Here is a 12,500-nt window from a genome sequence, read left to right on the forward strand (position 1 = left end):
TTCGGGGAAACCTTCGTACAGGGAGTGAGAGAGAACAGTTCTACATTTTTATGGATTATAAAGCAGCATCCGATTGTTTTTTTAGGAAACATGGAGAATAGGAGGGTCATTCTGTAACGTTTGAGTCTAAATATACTACTGATGACACATGAACAAGAACTCAAGCATCCAACTTGTGAGAATTCAATATAGTCATTGTCAAAAGCCAACAGAAAACCTATGAGGAAACCTCAGCCAAACCTTCCTACATATGTCAGTGTTCCCCTGCTGTTTTTGCTTCACTGAGGGACAGTGAATACAGGACGTCGTTAGCCTCCTAGCATAATTGCCTATGTCATATTTTGGCCAAATTGAGATATCTGCCTAACTCTACTCTCCTACCACTGCTGATTCACTGGGCATTGTTGCCTCTATGACATCAGCCTATCAGAATGCTTGTTACATTCCAAAACCACCATCTGCCCAAGTCATCTCTTTGACACAGGCATGTTTGACACTACATACAAAGATGGCTCGGCTGACCACAAGTGAAGCATGACTTAGGCAATTATGCTACGAGGCTAACGATAATATCGAACCTATAAGACTCAAATGTGACTTAGAAATCCAAACCTCTTGGAGCCTCTTACAACACTGCAGTGGCCCGGTGTCTCCGACCAGACCGGACCGGACCGTGTAAAGTCGGGGACAGTCGGGCCTAACGGTCTCCTAGGGTTACCTGCCTAGCGGTCTCCTAGGGTTACCTGGTGATCCTGCGGGCCTCCATGAAGCTGGGGGAGTCTCGTCTCCGCTTGCGGATGGGGGAGTAGCTCCGTGAGCGCCGGCGGGCGCGGTCGGCGTCAGAGTGGTGGGGGCTGTCTCTCTCCCTGCACGGAAACACACCCGGCCGGACATCACATCTCTGGCCACAGCACACGTCATTCACTCACTCTCATCACCCTGGTAGCCCTAATCCTCTCCTGAAGACACCGGCTTTTTCCACTTTACTGTCCCCCCCTAAAACTTCTATTGCCCCCCTTGTACTGTTTCTCCAGTGTCTATATAGTAATAAATAAAAAAATAAAGTCTAAGTTTAGAAGATGGTGATAGAAGTCGATTTTTCCTTCTATCACAGAGACTGCCAATGGCCCCCCGGGCCTGAGCTGGATTATTCTTCCTGCTACGACTGGTGGATTGATAATTCACTTGCTTAGTCAAATGTATTGAGTGTAAGTCGCTTTGGAATAAGGCGTCTGCTAAATGCCAAACATGTAAATGTAATCCAGTCTCTGATTGGCATGACAACCCACAAATCAGTTGAATCGTTGTTTGATGATGATACAGTAGCTATGTTCTCTATAATAATAGTCATACTATATTGCCGTTTAGCAGACAGCTTTCATCCAGAGCGACTTCTAGTTCAGTGGGCTACATTTTTTTGTTGACGGTATATGGACCCGGGGGGGGGGGGGTCTGGCTCAGACAGTGAGGTAGGAGGTGGATGTGGGGGAGTGTGTGGGGGGGGGAGCCTGCAGAGGGGAGCTACAGGACTGTGGTGGAGAGGATGATGGGACGATTAAAAACCCGGGTGGTGTCAAATCACGTCATCGTCATTTGGCATTTAACCTGTGTGTTTGTTCTCTCTCTCTCTCTCTCTCTCTCTCTCTCTCTCTCTCTCTCTCTCTCTCTCTCTCTCAGTGTCTCACTCTCCTGGTCACTGCTCTTTCTGAGAGAGAGAGAGAGAGAGAGAGAGAGAGAGAGAGAGAGAGAGAGAGAGAGAGAGAGAGAGAGAGAGAGAGAGAGAGAGACACAGAGAGAGACAGAGAGAGACAGAGAGAGAGAGAGAGAGAGAGAGAGAAAGAGAGAGACAGAGAGAGACACAGAGAGAGAGAGAGAGACAGAGAGAGACACAGAGAGAGAGAGCGAGAGAGAGAGAGAGCGAGAGAGAGAGAGAGAGCGGGAGAGAGAGACAGAGAGAGACAGAGAGAGAGAGAGAGAGAGAGCAGTGACCGGGAGAGTGAGATGTGAATACTCGCGACTCCACAGACCCGAGCAATATGACATATATATGTCATGGCATTAGCTAATGGGGATCCTATTAATATGAAATTTAAGTTGTTTTTTCTGAGTGGGGCATAGATATAGTAGAGATATGACAGGAAGGATGGGTGAGAGAGAGAAGGGATGACATGCAGGATATGTCCACGGCCGGAATCGAACCGGGAACCCTGGGGTTACATGGATCCTAATAAACAAACCAACAGACAGGGGAGGCTCACCTGGAGGCGTTCTGCCTGGCGTGGGGGGACTTGGCCTTGCTGGGGCCTCTGGAGGCGGAGCGGGAGGAGGAGGATCGCCCGCTGCTCCAGGAGCTGCTGCCCCGGCGCACGCCCACGCCGCCCCGCCCCTCGCTCTTCTTCCTGCTGGACGAGTGGCGGTGGCGGCCCGGGGAGGCTGACGGGCTGCGGTGGTGGGCCCCGCCCCGCGGGCGCTGGCGCCGCTTAGACGAGTGACCGCCTTTAGTCCTGGACGGAGGGGAGGGGTGGAGTTATTATAGAAATGATGATAGCCATATAGGATGTTTGATTATCGGAGGTCGTGATTACAATGCTCTTGTGTTTTCGTTTTCATCCCTTTTTTTTAATACTTTTTTTTTCTTCCACATTTTATGAACAACAAACATCAACAACAAAAAGAAAAAAAAACATAAATACATACACAAGGTCATGGGGTCAGCAAATACAGCATATAAACATACAATTTTGTTCTACCTTTCAAGCCGGGAAAGTGGATACGTAAGTAAAAAAAAAAAATCCGATATCTTGGCAACAGCGGAGACGTTTCTGAAGTTAGTTCTGAAGGGAGCGATATTGATGATGAGCTGCAACGTTTGCAGGAAAAGCGCTATACAAATAAAAGTTATTACTATTATTATTATTATTATCATAATGTTATAACTGATTCGGATGATTTAGAAGGCTTTGAAACGGAATGGAAGACGGACAACTAGCACCGTAATCCGTAATGCGTTTCAACCGCACCGGCGCGTCTCGTCACCAAGTATGAACGCGAGCTCGTTCGCCAGACAGCGCCAACGTTCGGTGGTTTCCGAACGCGAACGCGAACCGGCACGGTTCTTTGCCGGTGTGAAAGCCCTACCAGAGCAAAGTGGGCTGACGTTAGTCTGACGGAGATGAAGACTTTTATTGGCCCGTGCATCAGTATGGGGCTTCTTATACTGTCAGTTCGGAGAGACTACTGGTAACAGAAGAAAGATCTCTTCAAGACCAATTTCCCAAAGCACATATCCCGGGACAGATTTGTCTCTGAAGGTAATAACAATAATAATACTAATTCATTGTGATGATAGTATAATAAGAAATGACTATGTTTATGTCTCCTATTACTTTAGGTGTCTTTTATTATTATTATTATTATTATTATTATTATTATTATTATTATTATTATTATTATTATAGTAGGCTAAAGAGAACTATTTATATTTCTTCCAATGGTGTATGTGTTATATTGCTTTCATCCAAGGTAACTTACATGAATCTATATCTGGATTTCCAGGTATCTACACCTCCAGGACAACCAGGCAGCTGACATGGATTATGTGAGGGACCTCTGTCCTGCCCTCTGTGACTGAACTGCCACACTTTATTTTTATTTATTTTTATTGAAAATAGTGCTTACATTATTTTTAATGAAGGTTTGGACTCCTTAATAAATAATAAACTCAAATCCTGAGGAAAGCCACTGGTGTAAGCTTTTAAATACTTTTTGAATTTCTATCTGCTACAGAGGCTGAGAAATATTTTTTTTAGTAGGCGTTGACACTTTTGTTGAATTTCCAGAAAACAGGTCAGGTTTTAGGGGATTATTCTAATTCTCGTTTTAGGCCTTAATGGGTTAACAGAGGCATTGCTGTTTCCATCCTCTTCGTTAAAATGGTAGCATAACGTTTGTAATCTCCGTTTAAAACACTGATAGGCCTATATCCTTTACAATCCATCTTATCCTTCCCTTCCTTACGCCGCTTGCACACAGGGCCATTGCGTTGCGTTGCGTTGCACCGGAAGTCATTCATCTCAATGGGGCCGTTGCGTTGCCATTGCGTTGATCAGTTGCGTTGCTCTGCATTGCGTTTCTTGACCGTCGGGGTGCGGCAATCAGTCAAAAAAAGTCAGCTTTTGCGTTGCGTTGGATCCGTCAAAACAACCGGAAGTAGTTTCTTGCACGGAGCTCTCGCCTCAGATTTTAAATCCTCAATTTTGGCCGCCATTGGCTAAAATCTGTAATTTGGCTCTACAAGTGTTAATATGTCATTTTATGAAGTTTTTATATGTTGTCAGGCAAGAAAGTAAGCATATATATTCACAAAATGTGTCCAGTTTATCAAAATAACCCGTTTATATATCTGATCTGACGTTTTTTTCCCCACTTCTGTGGGAAACTTCGCTAGCAACACGAGTAGATGTAGCTTTCTCCATCGCACGTTGAAGTACGTCAAGTCCATCCCACCAGGTTGCGCCAGAACGACGCAACGCAACGCAACGCAATGGCCCTGTGTGCACCCGGCGTTAGGTATAACTGATATGAAGGCCTCCCTCCAAGAAGGGGGCGGGGAGCCTCCCTTTAGAACATGGTTAAAGCAGGTCTCTAACAAGGGGAGTAGGTAGTCAAGTCTCATAGACTTGTACCACTCTGGGGGGAACCCATCTGTGCCTGGTGACTTATTAGTGTTCAGACTTGAGATAGCTTTATCTATTTCCTCTTTTTTGTTATTGGTGAGATAAGTTTAGAATTAATTTCTTTTCCAATAGACGGGAGGTCTAAATCATTCAGAAATTCAACTATTGTTTGTCTATCAATCTGATCCGACTGGGAATATAAAGATTTGATCCCTTTTGTGGAATTTGTGACATTATTGCTATTCGTGCCACGTCAGAGGCTGAGGACCTGAGTTCAGTAGGGTGGGTAGAAACAGGTGGGACTGCTTACCTTCTCTGGTGGGAGCTCCTCCCTCTGTGAGGCAGGTGGCGTTGGGAGTGGGCGGAGTCGCTGCTGTGAGCAGGGGAGTGGGGGCTCTTGCCCTGGGCTCTCTGGCGGCCTCCCCTCCTCCCCGAGGACTGGGAGACGGGCTTGCCTCCCCCGCCCGTCTGTCTGTCTGTCTCCCCGCCCCCCGCCTCCCCTGCCTGGCCAGCCTGTCCTCCCAGGTTCCTGTAGGTGGCGCTGTGGGCCTTGTGCTCTCTCAGCAGCGGCAGCGGGGGGGGTTGGACGCCCGAGGAGGCGGCGGCGGTCAGCGCTCTGAGCTTCTGTAGAGAAATGATAACCAACAAACGGAAAGAAAACAAGAAAGAAAAAAAAAGAAAAAGGGAAAAAAGGGCTTTAGAGGTTTTTTCACAGCAGCGGTTGAGCGCTACGGTGTACTTGCCAAAAGAAGGTAAACATCTAAAAGAAAAGGTCTAGGCTTTCTCCATATGGCTTATAGACAGTCCTCTATGGTGCAGCGCATGCAATACTTGGCATGCAAAACCATAATGAGTCGATGAAATCATAATCCCGAAAAAGAAACATAAAACTAGGAGGAAGAGGAAGAAAGGTAAAAAACATGTAAAATTATGAACCAAATGAAGTTAAAGAGCAGAGAGAGAGAAGAGAGTAGAGAGCTACAGACTTGGTAGAATAGAAAAGGAGGACTTCTTCAGTTTTAGTAGTAATGGTTAAAAAGAAAATATGAAACCAAAACAAAAAAAAGAGTAGACAACTTGACGGAACATCACAGAAATGGAAGGAACAAAATAAAGTTTCACAATTATATTGTCAACCGAATCAGAAAACAATCGTCTGCTACTCAATTTTTCTGTTTGTGGATTTTTTTTTTCCTGTAGACAATTGCTGAGATGTGAACAGCGACCCATTTTCTCAGTTTTTTTTTAATGGTTTACTCTTGTTTAACTCCCTTCTGGTTAACATCCACTTACCAATAAAGTGGTATTCCCTCCTTTAGTAGGTAAGGTATGAAGAAAAGGGAAAAGTGGGGCAACATAAGTGCATCATTAGATTTCACAAAATGCAAGAGAAAAAGACACAAAACCCTTCCCTGGCAGTGACGCATGAGACAATGCATGGACATCAACTCAAATCAACTGAACAGAAAGAGGAAAAACCACAATGTGCAGGAAACTCTCACACCAGGAGTGCATCTTCCACCTCACTCCCTCTCCTCTGCCCGGCCACCAGGGGGCAGCTTAGCCATTAGAGCGACCGGAGCGTTGTGTTAGCGTTGTGTTAGCGTTGTGTTAGCACTATGTCCCAACCCCCGTTCTCCACTCTGTGTGGGGTCGGCCCCCCCCCCCCGTCTGCCTCAGGCACGGACGTCTTAAGTAGTTCTGTTGAGAAGTATCAGTACACCCCTTTTTTCCTCTTTTGTCTTTTTCTAAGCATGTGGTCGGATCAACTCTGGTATCTGTTTAAGATGCGTGATTAATAACGAGCATTATCTCTGTGAGGAGCATGTGTCTCCTAATGGCACTGCTGTTTTGCATAATGCCAGAGAATACAGATACAAATCAGGAAGTGAGTAGGATATTTCCCATAATAATGGCGACCGATCATATCCATATAATGAGGTGATAATCTTGAAGTAGAGCTTAATTTCTCTTCAAATACGTGCCACCTAGAGTCAAATGTGTTTGGTAGAGCGACTATAGAAGCTATAAAAGCTATAGAAGCGGGGCTTTTTACATATGGGAGACATTGAAAACAAATCAATGCTTCAGCTTCAATGATCCATTCTTATTTGAGCAGCTGAAGAGTGTTAAGAGACTATGCAGGGAGGTGTACTGTAGGCTAAAGAAACACTGGAAATACTGACATCCAAATAATCTGATATTTTACTAGATTATGAATGTTGTAGGCAGTTTGATTCAGTATAGGAAGAAAAAAACATGTGGTTCTCAAAATGACTGTCTTTGGTATCAGATCATTACGCTAGGTAGCAGAGCAGAGTGTCTGGTTAAGTGTATTCAGGGACATACCTCGACAGCACACACTGAATATTTAGGACAAGCAGCACTTTCACTGTTAGCAGGGCTAGGGGGGGTCACAAGGGTTTGATTCAATGATTGTGTTCATGTTGTGTGTGGAGTGCCTGTGTGTGCCACCCAGACAGCTCATTAAAACAAGGTCATAGGTAACAAGTGGTGTCCTAAGCAGGGATACATCAAAACGCAACAACCTCTGCATGCATTAACCTATACCTGTCCACTCTGAGCCCAGTTAGTCCTGCTGAAACTGGGTCTGTTTATAGAAAGCAGTAGAAAGAACACCCCTTCTCCAATAGAAATAAAAAGCTAAGCGGTCGATATAAAGAAACACACAACCACTGACGCTGATGACAGTTGTTAGAAACAGCCATCGAGGAAATAAATATGATCAAATCATAAGACAAATGTACTATTTCACCAAGGTACATAGACACAAACATTCTACCAAAAACAGAAAAAAGTGGACAAAGACATGGACCTGGAGAGAGGGCAGGATACTGGACTTCAGTGTGAAAGTTAAGGAGGAAAAAGAGAAAAGAAATATATAACTCTAACTTAAAAAGCAAAAAATTTAAAACTGATAAAAGGAACGATGAAATAAGTTGTCTTAAGATCCCTGGTAACAACAGAAAGAGAGAGAGAGAGAGAGAAACATTGACGTCAAGCTAAGGGTGCTTCTCACATTCTCATCTGCAGAAAGATCAACGTGCGTAGGCAGAGCGTTACCTACCTTCCATTTCAATCAGTGACACGTATGCAATATCAACAAAACAGGAAAGGAAGAAACAAAGAAAGAAAAAAAAAGGAGAAAGGAAATGTTCTCCGCAGCGCAATGGGAAAAAGACAATGACCTCTTTTAGTATCGACTCTAGGGATTAGTCCAGAGTCTAAGGAGAAGGAAACAAACCAACAAACAGAACTAAAACGGAAATGGAACAAAATCAAACACTTAAAAATCAAACCAAACTGAAATTGAAATGAATCTAATAAAACTACATGTAACTGTACATGATTTTTTCTGTCTTTTTCGCTTGTAAAACAAATGCAGCCATGGTTGTATATCAAAGAGGGAGAAGGGTAAAAGGTGAGTAAAGTGGATAGAGTTAATCATGAAACAAAAAGTAAATCCATAGTATAGAGAATAGCTAGAGGGAGGAGGGAGGTAGGAAGGGGGGCATGCAGAGCTTGGCAGATGACAAAGAAGGGAGGAGAGCATGTCAGAACAACAGAGAGGGGGCGAGACGTGAGTCACACACAACACGGATGGACGGGTGGTGGAGGGGGGGGTGACAGGAGGGGGGGCTGAGGGACGGTCACCGCTAGGATGGACAACTAGAGAGAGACTCAGCACATTTAAAAGGGACCCCAGTCACATTTTGGACAAGATTTTTTCCGTTGAATAGAAAAACAACCATTCTGGTCATGCGAGCCACAGTAGCAGCTCAGATAACACTGTGCTTGGGTGCTTCTTCAACTAGTCCTTTTGACCTGTGCAGTGCACCATGCTTGTTACAGTGCAGGGTTTGTGTTTGAACAAGGCAAACCTTGATGGTGATGGCTTTTTGGATTGAACGCCTTTGTGACATGGACAGTACATGGAGCCTCGGGGAGGTGGTACTGAATATCTGTCAGTTTATCTACCATAACTGAGTCACTCACATTCAAAATGCCTCGGGTCCCTTTAAAATACCAATGTTACTAAATGATGTGTGTCGTCCTATTTAGTTGGAACATTGTATGACTGAACTTTTCGTATGTTAGCAGATTAGCAGATGTCAATTTGCCCTGAACAGGAAAACTAGAGACAAAAAAACAAGGGAGGACAAACTGAGATGTGGAAGAGATATCAAACCCAAGTTGCTGCACATGTGCTAACCAGAGCTACTGTACTACAGAGTTATATAGCTCCTGTTGGATCTAGGATGTCCCAGAAAGGTTTCAGGCCCCAAATTAACAATCCTTCCAAATACACAGGGGAGTGAGAGCGCTGCTTGATTTCAATAAGGGATAGGCACAGTTTCACCTTTTTGTGAAGATTGGCAAGAGAGGTCTCATGAACCAATTCATGGCAGGTGTGGACAATAGTGTGACAGATTTGAGCCAAACAAAATGTTCTTCTTTAATCTAAGCACAACTGATTGGCTCAAATCTGCAGATGTAGAGCCTCATACGGAATTGGAAATGCGACCCCCCATACCAACCTCCAATGAACAGATAAACATAATGTATATCAACATCAGGGACAGTCTGACAGAAGTGATACTGCCCCCTAGAGGCCACATGCAGGTCAACATGGTACAGTAAACAGTAGGGATGTAACGATGCATCAAGACAGTTCATTATCCATACAAATGTGTGACGATTCAAATGTGTGATGATTCACGATACTCTTTTTAACCTACAGCATTTTACACGCGCTGTTCTCATTCTCCTAATTCCTAAACTATATGTGGTATAGAAAAACAACCTTCTTCCATTGGACATCAGACAGGCATGCTCAGTGAAAGTGTTCAAAACCAAGTTAAAGACCCACCTGTTTTCAGTTGTATATGTGTCATAGCCTGTGTATTTGTGCTGTGAAATTATGTGTGTTTTTAAATTGAAATAGTTGTTTTTAAATAGTTTTAAATCGTTTTTTACCTATTGTATTTGTGCTGTGAAATTATGTGTGTTTTTAAATTGAAATAGCTGTTTTAAATTGTTTTAAATTGTTGTTTATCTATTGTAAAGCACTTTGATGTAAAGTGCTATACAAATAAAGTTATTATTATTATTTATTATTATTACTATCCAACGGTTCCTGAAAGCAGAGAAGCTGTGCTTTCTGGGTTATTATATAGGGTTATTACGGTAATTCAAAGCAGGAAGCTGTGGAGATTCTAATGCGGGCCTATAACATGCTAAATATATTGTTTATGTGCAATCACACTTTCCACTAAAATCCATTTCTGTTTTTGTGTTTTTGTTCCCTGTTATTATACACTCATAACATACAGTAATGTTAAATAACTGTTATTACACACTCATAACATACAGTAATGTTAAATAACTGTTATTACACACTCATAACATACAGTAATGTTAAATAACTGCCATATATTGAAAGCTGAAGTAATCCTGGAAAAAGGGGCAAAAGCACTTACTCCTAGGAAATTTCCGGACACTTTTATAGCAATAAAAACTAAATAAATCCAGAGACGGAATGTTTGACTAATAATTAATAGTAGGGTTAAAAGGGACAGCAGAGGGCGTAATGTACTTTTGACTTTGCTTTCGTTTTTATAAAGAAACGAAAAGATGCACCTCAGTTAATTGTGATGACGGATGGTACTTTCACTATTTTAGTCATAATTTGTCTACAATCTCAATTTGTTAAAAACAATCGTTAGAAAATCGTATATGGTGAACCCAGTCTGGTGAATGTATCTGGTATGGTGAGTTGAGTGTATCGTTACATCCCTAGTAAACAGGAAGCCAATAGAGGGTGGTGTTGAACACCTGATGGCTGGGAGGTCTCTCAAGAGTTCTGGAGGAAGGGGAGACTATTACTGAGAAGAACATTGTTGTTTAAAGACAACTGTATTGACAAAGAAAAACTAGTACACATACCCATTTAACCTACTTGGTCCAGTTCCAAAGCATATGAGTGCTTTTTAACATAAATGAGACAGAAAAGTTTGGGCATTTATTCATGGGTAAATACCACTCAGATCGATTAAAAGCAGAAAAGAAAACAGTAATGAATGAAACAAGCAGTGTGAAAGAGAGAGAGAGAGCAGATGACACCTTCTCATAAACGCATGCAGACTGGAGGAGATCGCAAGTAGATAGCATCGGTAAATCATTTTCAAGGGCGTTTGTTATTAGGCTGTACACCTCATTGAGTTGCTCATTTAGCAGAGTGACACTGTTATTTCTAGCCTTTGGTCTAAAATGATAAGTCTTTTGATTTGTTAGCAAGAGGCTGGCAGTTAGATTTGAACACGCCAATTGTTACCTGAGGTCTAATGGTCCGTTTATAGTGGGGGGAGGGTGAGGGGGGTTGTTCCCATAATGCCTGACAGTGATTTCAAACACAACACAGTCAGCCTCTCTTTGTGTTTGTTTCAGAGATCAAAACAATACAGGTTAGGAAGGGTTACCGTGTGATAGGAGCCAGAGCTTGGAAACAGTTCCAAACAGGACAGTTAGATAGGGAGGAACAAGAATGACAGTCGTAACACATCAACAACATCAACCCTGAGGAAACTAAACAGTGCTGCATGTCTTTGATGGTAGAAATGGGAACTAACCATGATCAGTGGTCAGATCTATCGATCTACATCTACATCTACATATCTATCCATCTATCTAGGTTGTCCTTTCCATCGCTAGTTAGTACAGTACCAGTAGAGGTAAGACATTCCAGTGTAACAACAGCAGGTTCACTCCAGTACCCTGAGGCGTTTAGCAGCACTAGAGCTCTAAGTTCACCATCCATATTCATACACATTGACTAGAGGTACAGTGCTGGACTACATGAGGCTAAGCTAACCACCCTGTCACAAAGGCCACAACAGCAGATGTGATAACGCCACTCCTACAGCGTGTGACAGAATACTAGCGGGTTCAATATCTGGCTCGGATCATAAAACAAACACATTTTGTCATTATAAAATGTCGCTACGCCCCCAAATGATAAGCTCCATATCTGATAATTGGACATGTCAGTTTGACTCTGACCTTCCCTCAATCTAATGAAGTCTAACAATGCATATCAACTAGGTCACATTATGTTTAAAACTCTTTGATAAGAAGTTCCGCAGCTTTTTTACATAAGCTCTTTTATATTTCATTATATTTGACGACGTGCACCAGAATTCAACTTGTAATGAACTATTCATGGTTTCCCCTTGGCTAAAATGACGGGGTTTCTCTTTCTACATCTCTGCAGTAGCATCTTTGCTTAAAATAACACCACAACCTTTCCAGCTCATTAAGAAACCCTGGGTGTCTTTGCTACAAACACTAAACATTTTCTTCATTTGGACACGTGGTATGCAAATGCTCACTTGGGTCAAAGATGAATGGTTAAAGGGAAGGTCTTAACACGTCCTAACTCTCCTCAGAGGACTTTGTTCTTATCGTATTATGAACGACTCAACACAATCGTTCCCTGACGTCAAAAAATCAAGATGGGCGAAAGAGAGCCGGAAAAAAGCAGCAGCGAGACTGGCAGCGGAGTATAGATCATCTGCTGTAACAGTAACAGACACTACCCTTCACACAAGGAACAGATACTCCGTTAGCAACCAAATGAAGAGAGCTCAAATGTTAACCGACACAAAGTAAGGAAAAACCTCACGTTCATTTGGAGGAGACCGTTGGAGTGTAGAAGGCAGGGGAGGGAGGGAGGGAGGGAGGGAGGGGGGGGGGGAGGTGGTGGGGCGACATAGAGGAGACTACATACATCTTGCCCTTTGTCGC

The 12,500-nt window shown here is 43.1% G+C and overlaps 1 protein-coding gene across 1 annotated transcript in view; it reads right to left on the reverse strand.

Annotated features, from left to right (window-relative positions):
* srrm3 (serine/arginine repetitive matrix 3) overlaps window positions 1-12,500 on the reverse strand; it is a gene marked incomplete at both ends in the record, with an annotated part of 52,458 nt that overhangs the window by 1,584 nt on the left and 38,374 nt on the right. The window contains 4 exons of the mRNA XM_080549465.1: window positions 744-866; window positions 2,259-2,504; window positions 4,987-5,300; window positions 12,484-12,500. The exon at window positions 12,484-12,500 is cut by the window's right edge and continues 140 nt beyond it. Coding sequence (XP_080405591.1) covers window positions 744-866; window positions 2,259-2,504; window positions 4,987-5,300; window positions 12,484-12,500 — 700 coding nt within the window. The remainder of the gene's footprint in view (window positions 1-743; window positions 867-2,258; window positions 2,505-4,986; window positions 5,301-12,483) is intronic.

Source organism: Nansenia antarctica (assembly GCF_963989245.1).
Source record: "Nansenia antarctica genome assembly, chromosome: 20".
Classification (NCBI taxonomy): domain Eukaryota; kingdom Metazoa; phylum Chordata; class Actinopteri; order Argentiniformes; family Microstomatidae; genus Nansenia; species Nansenia antarctica.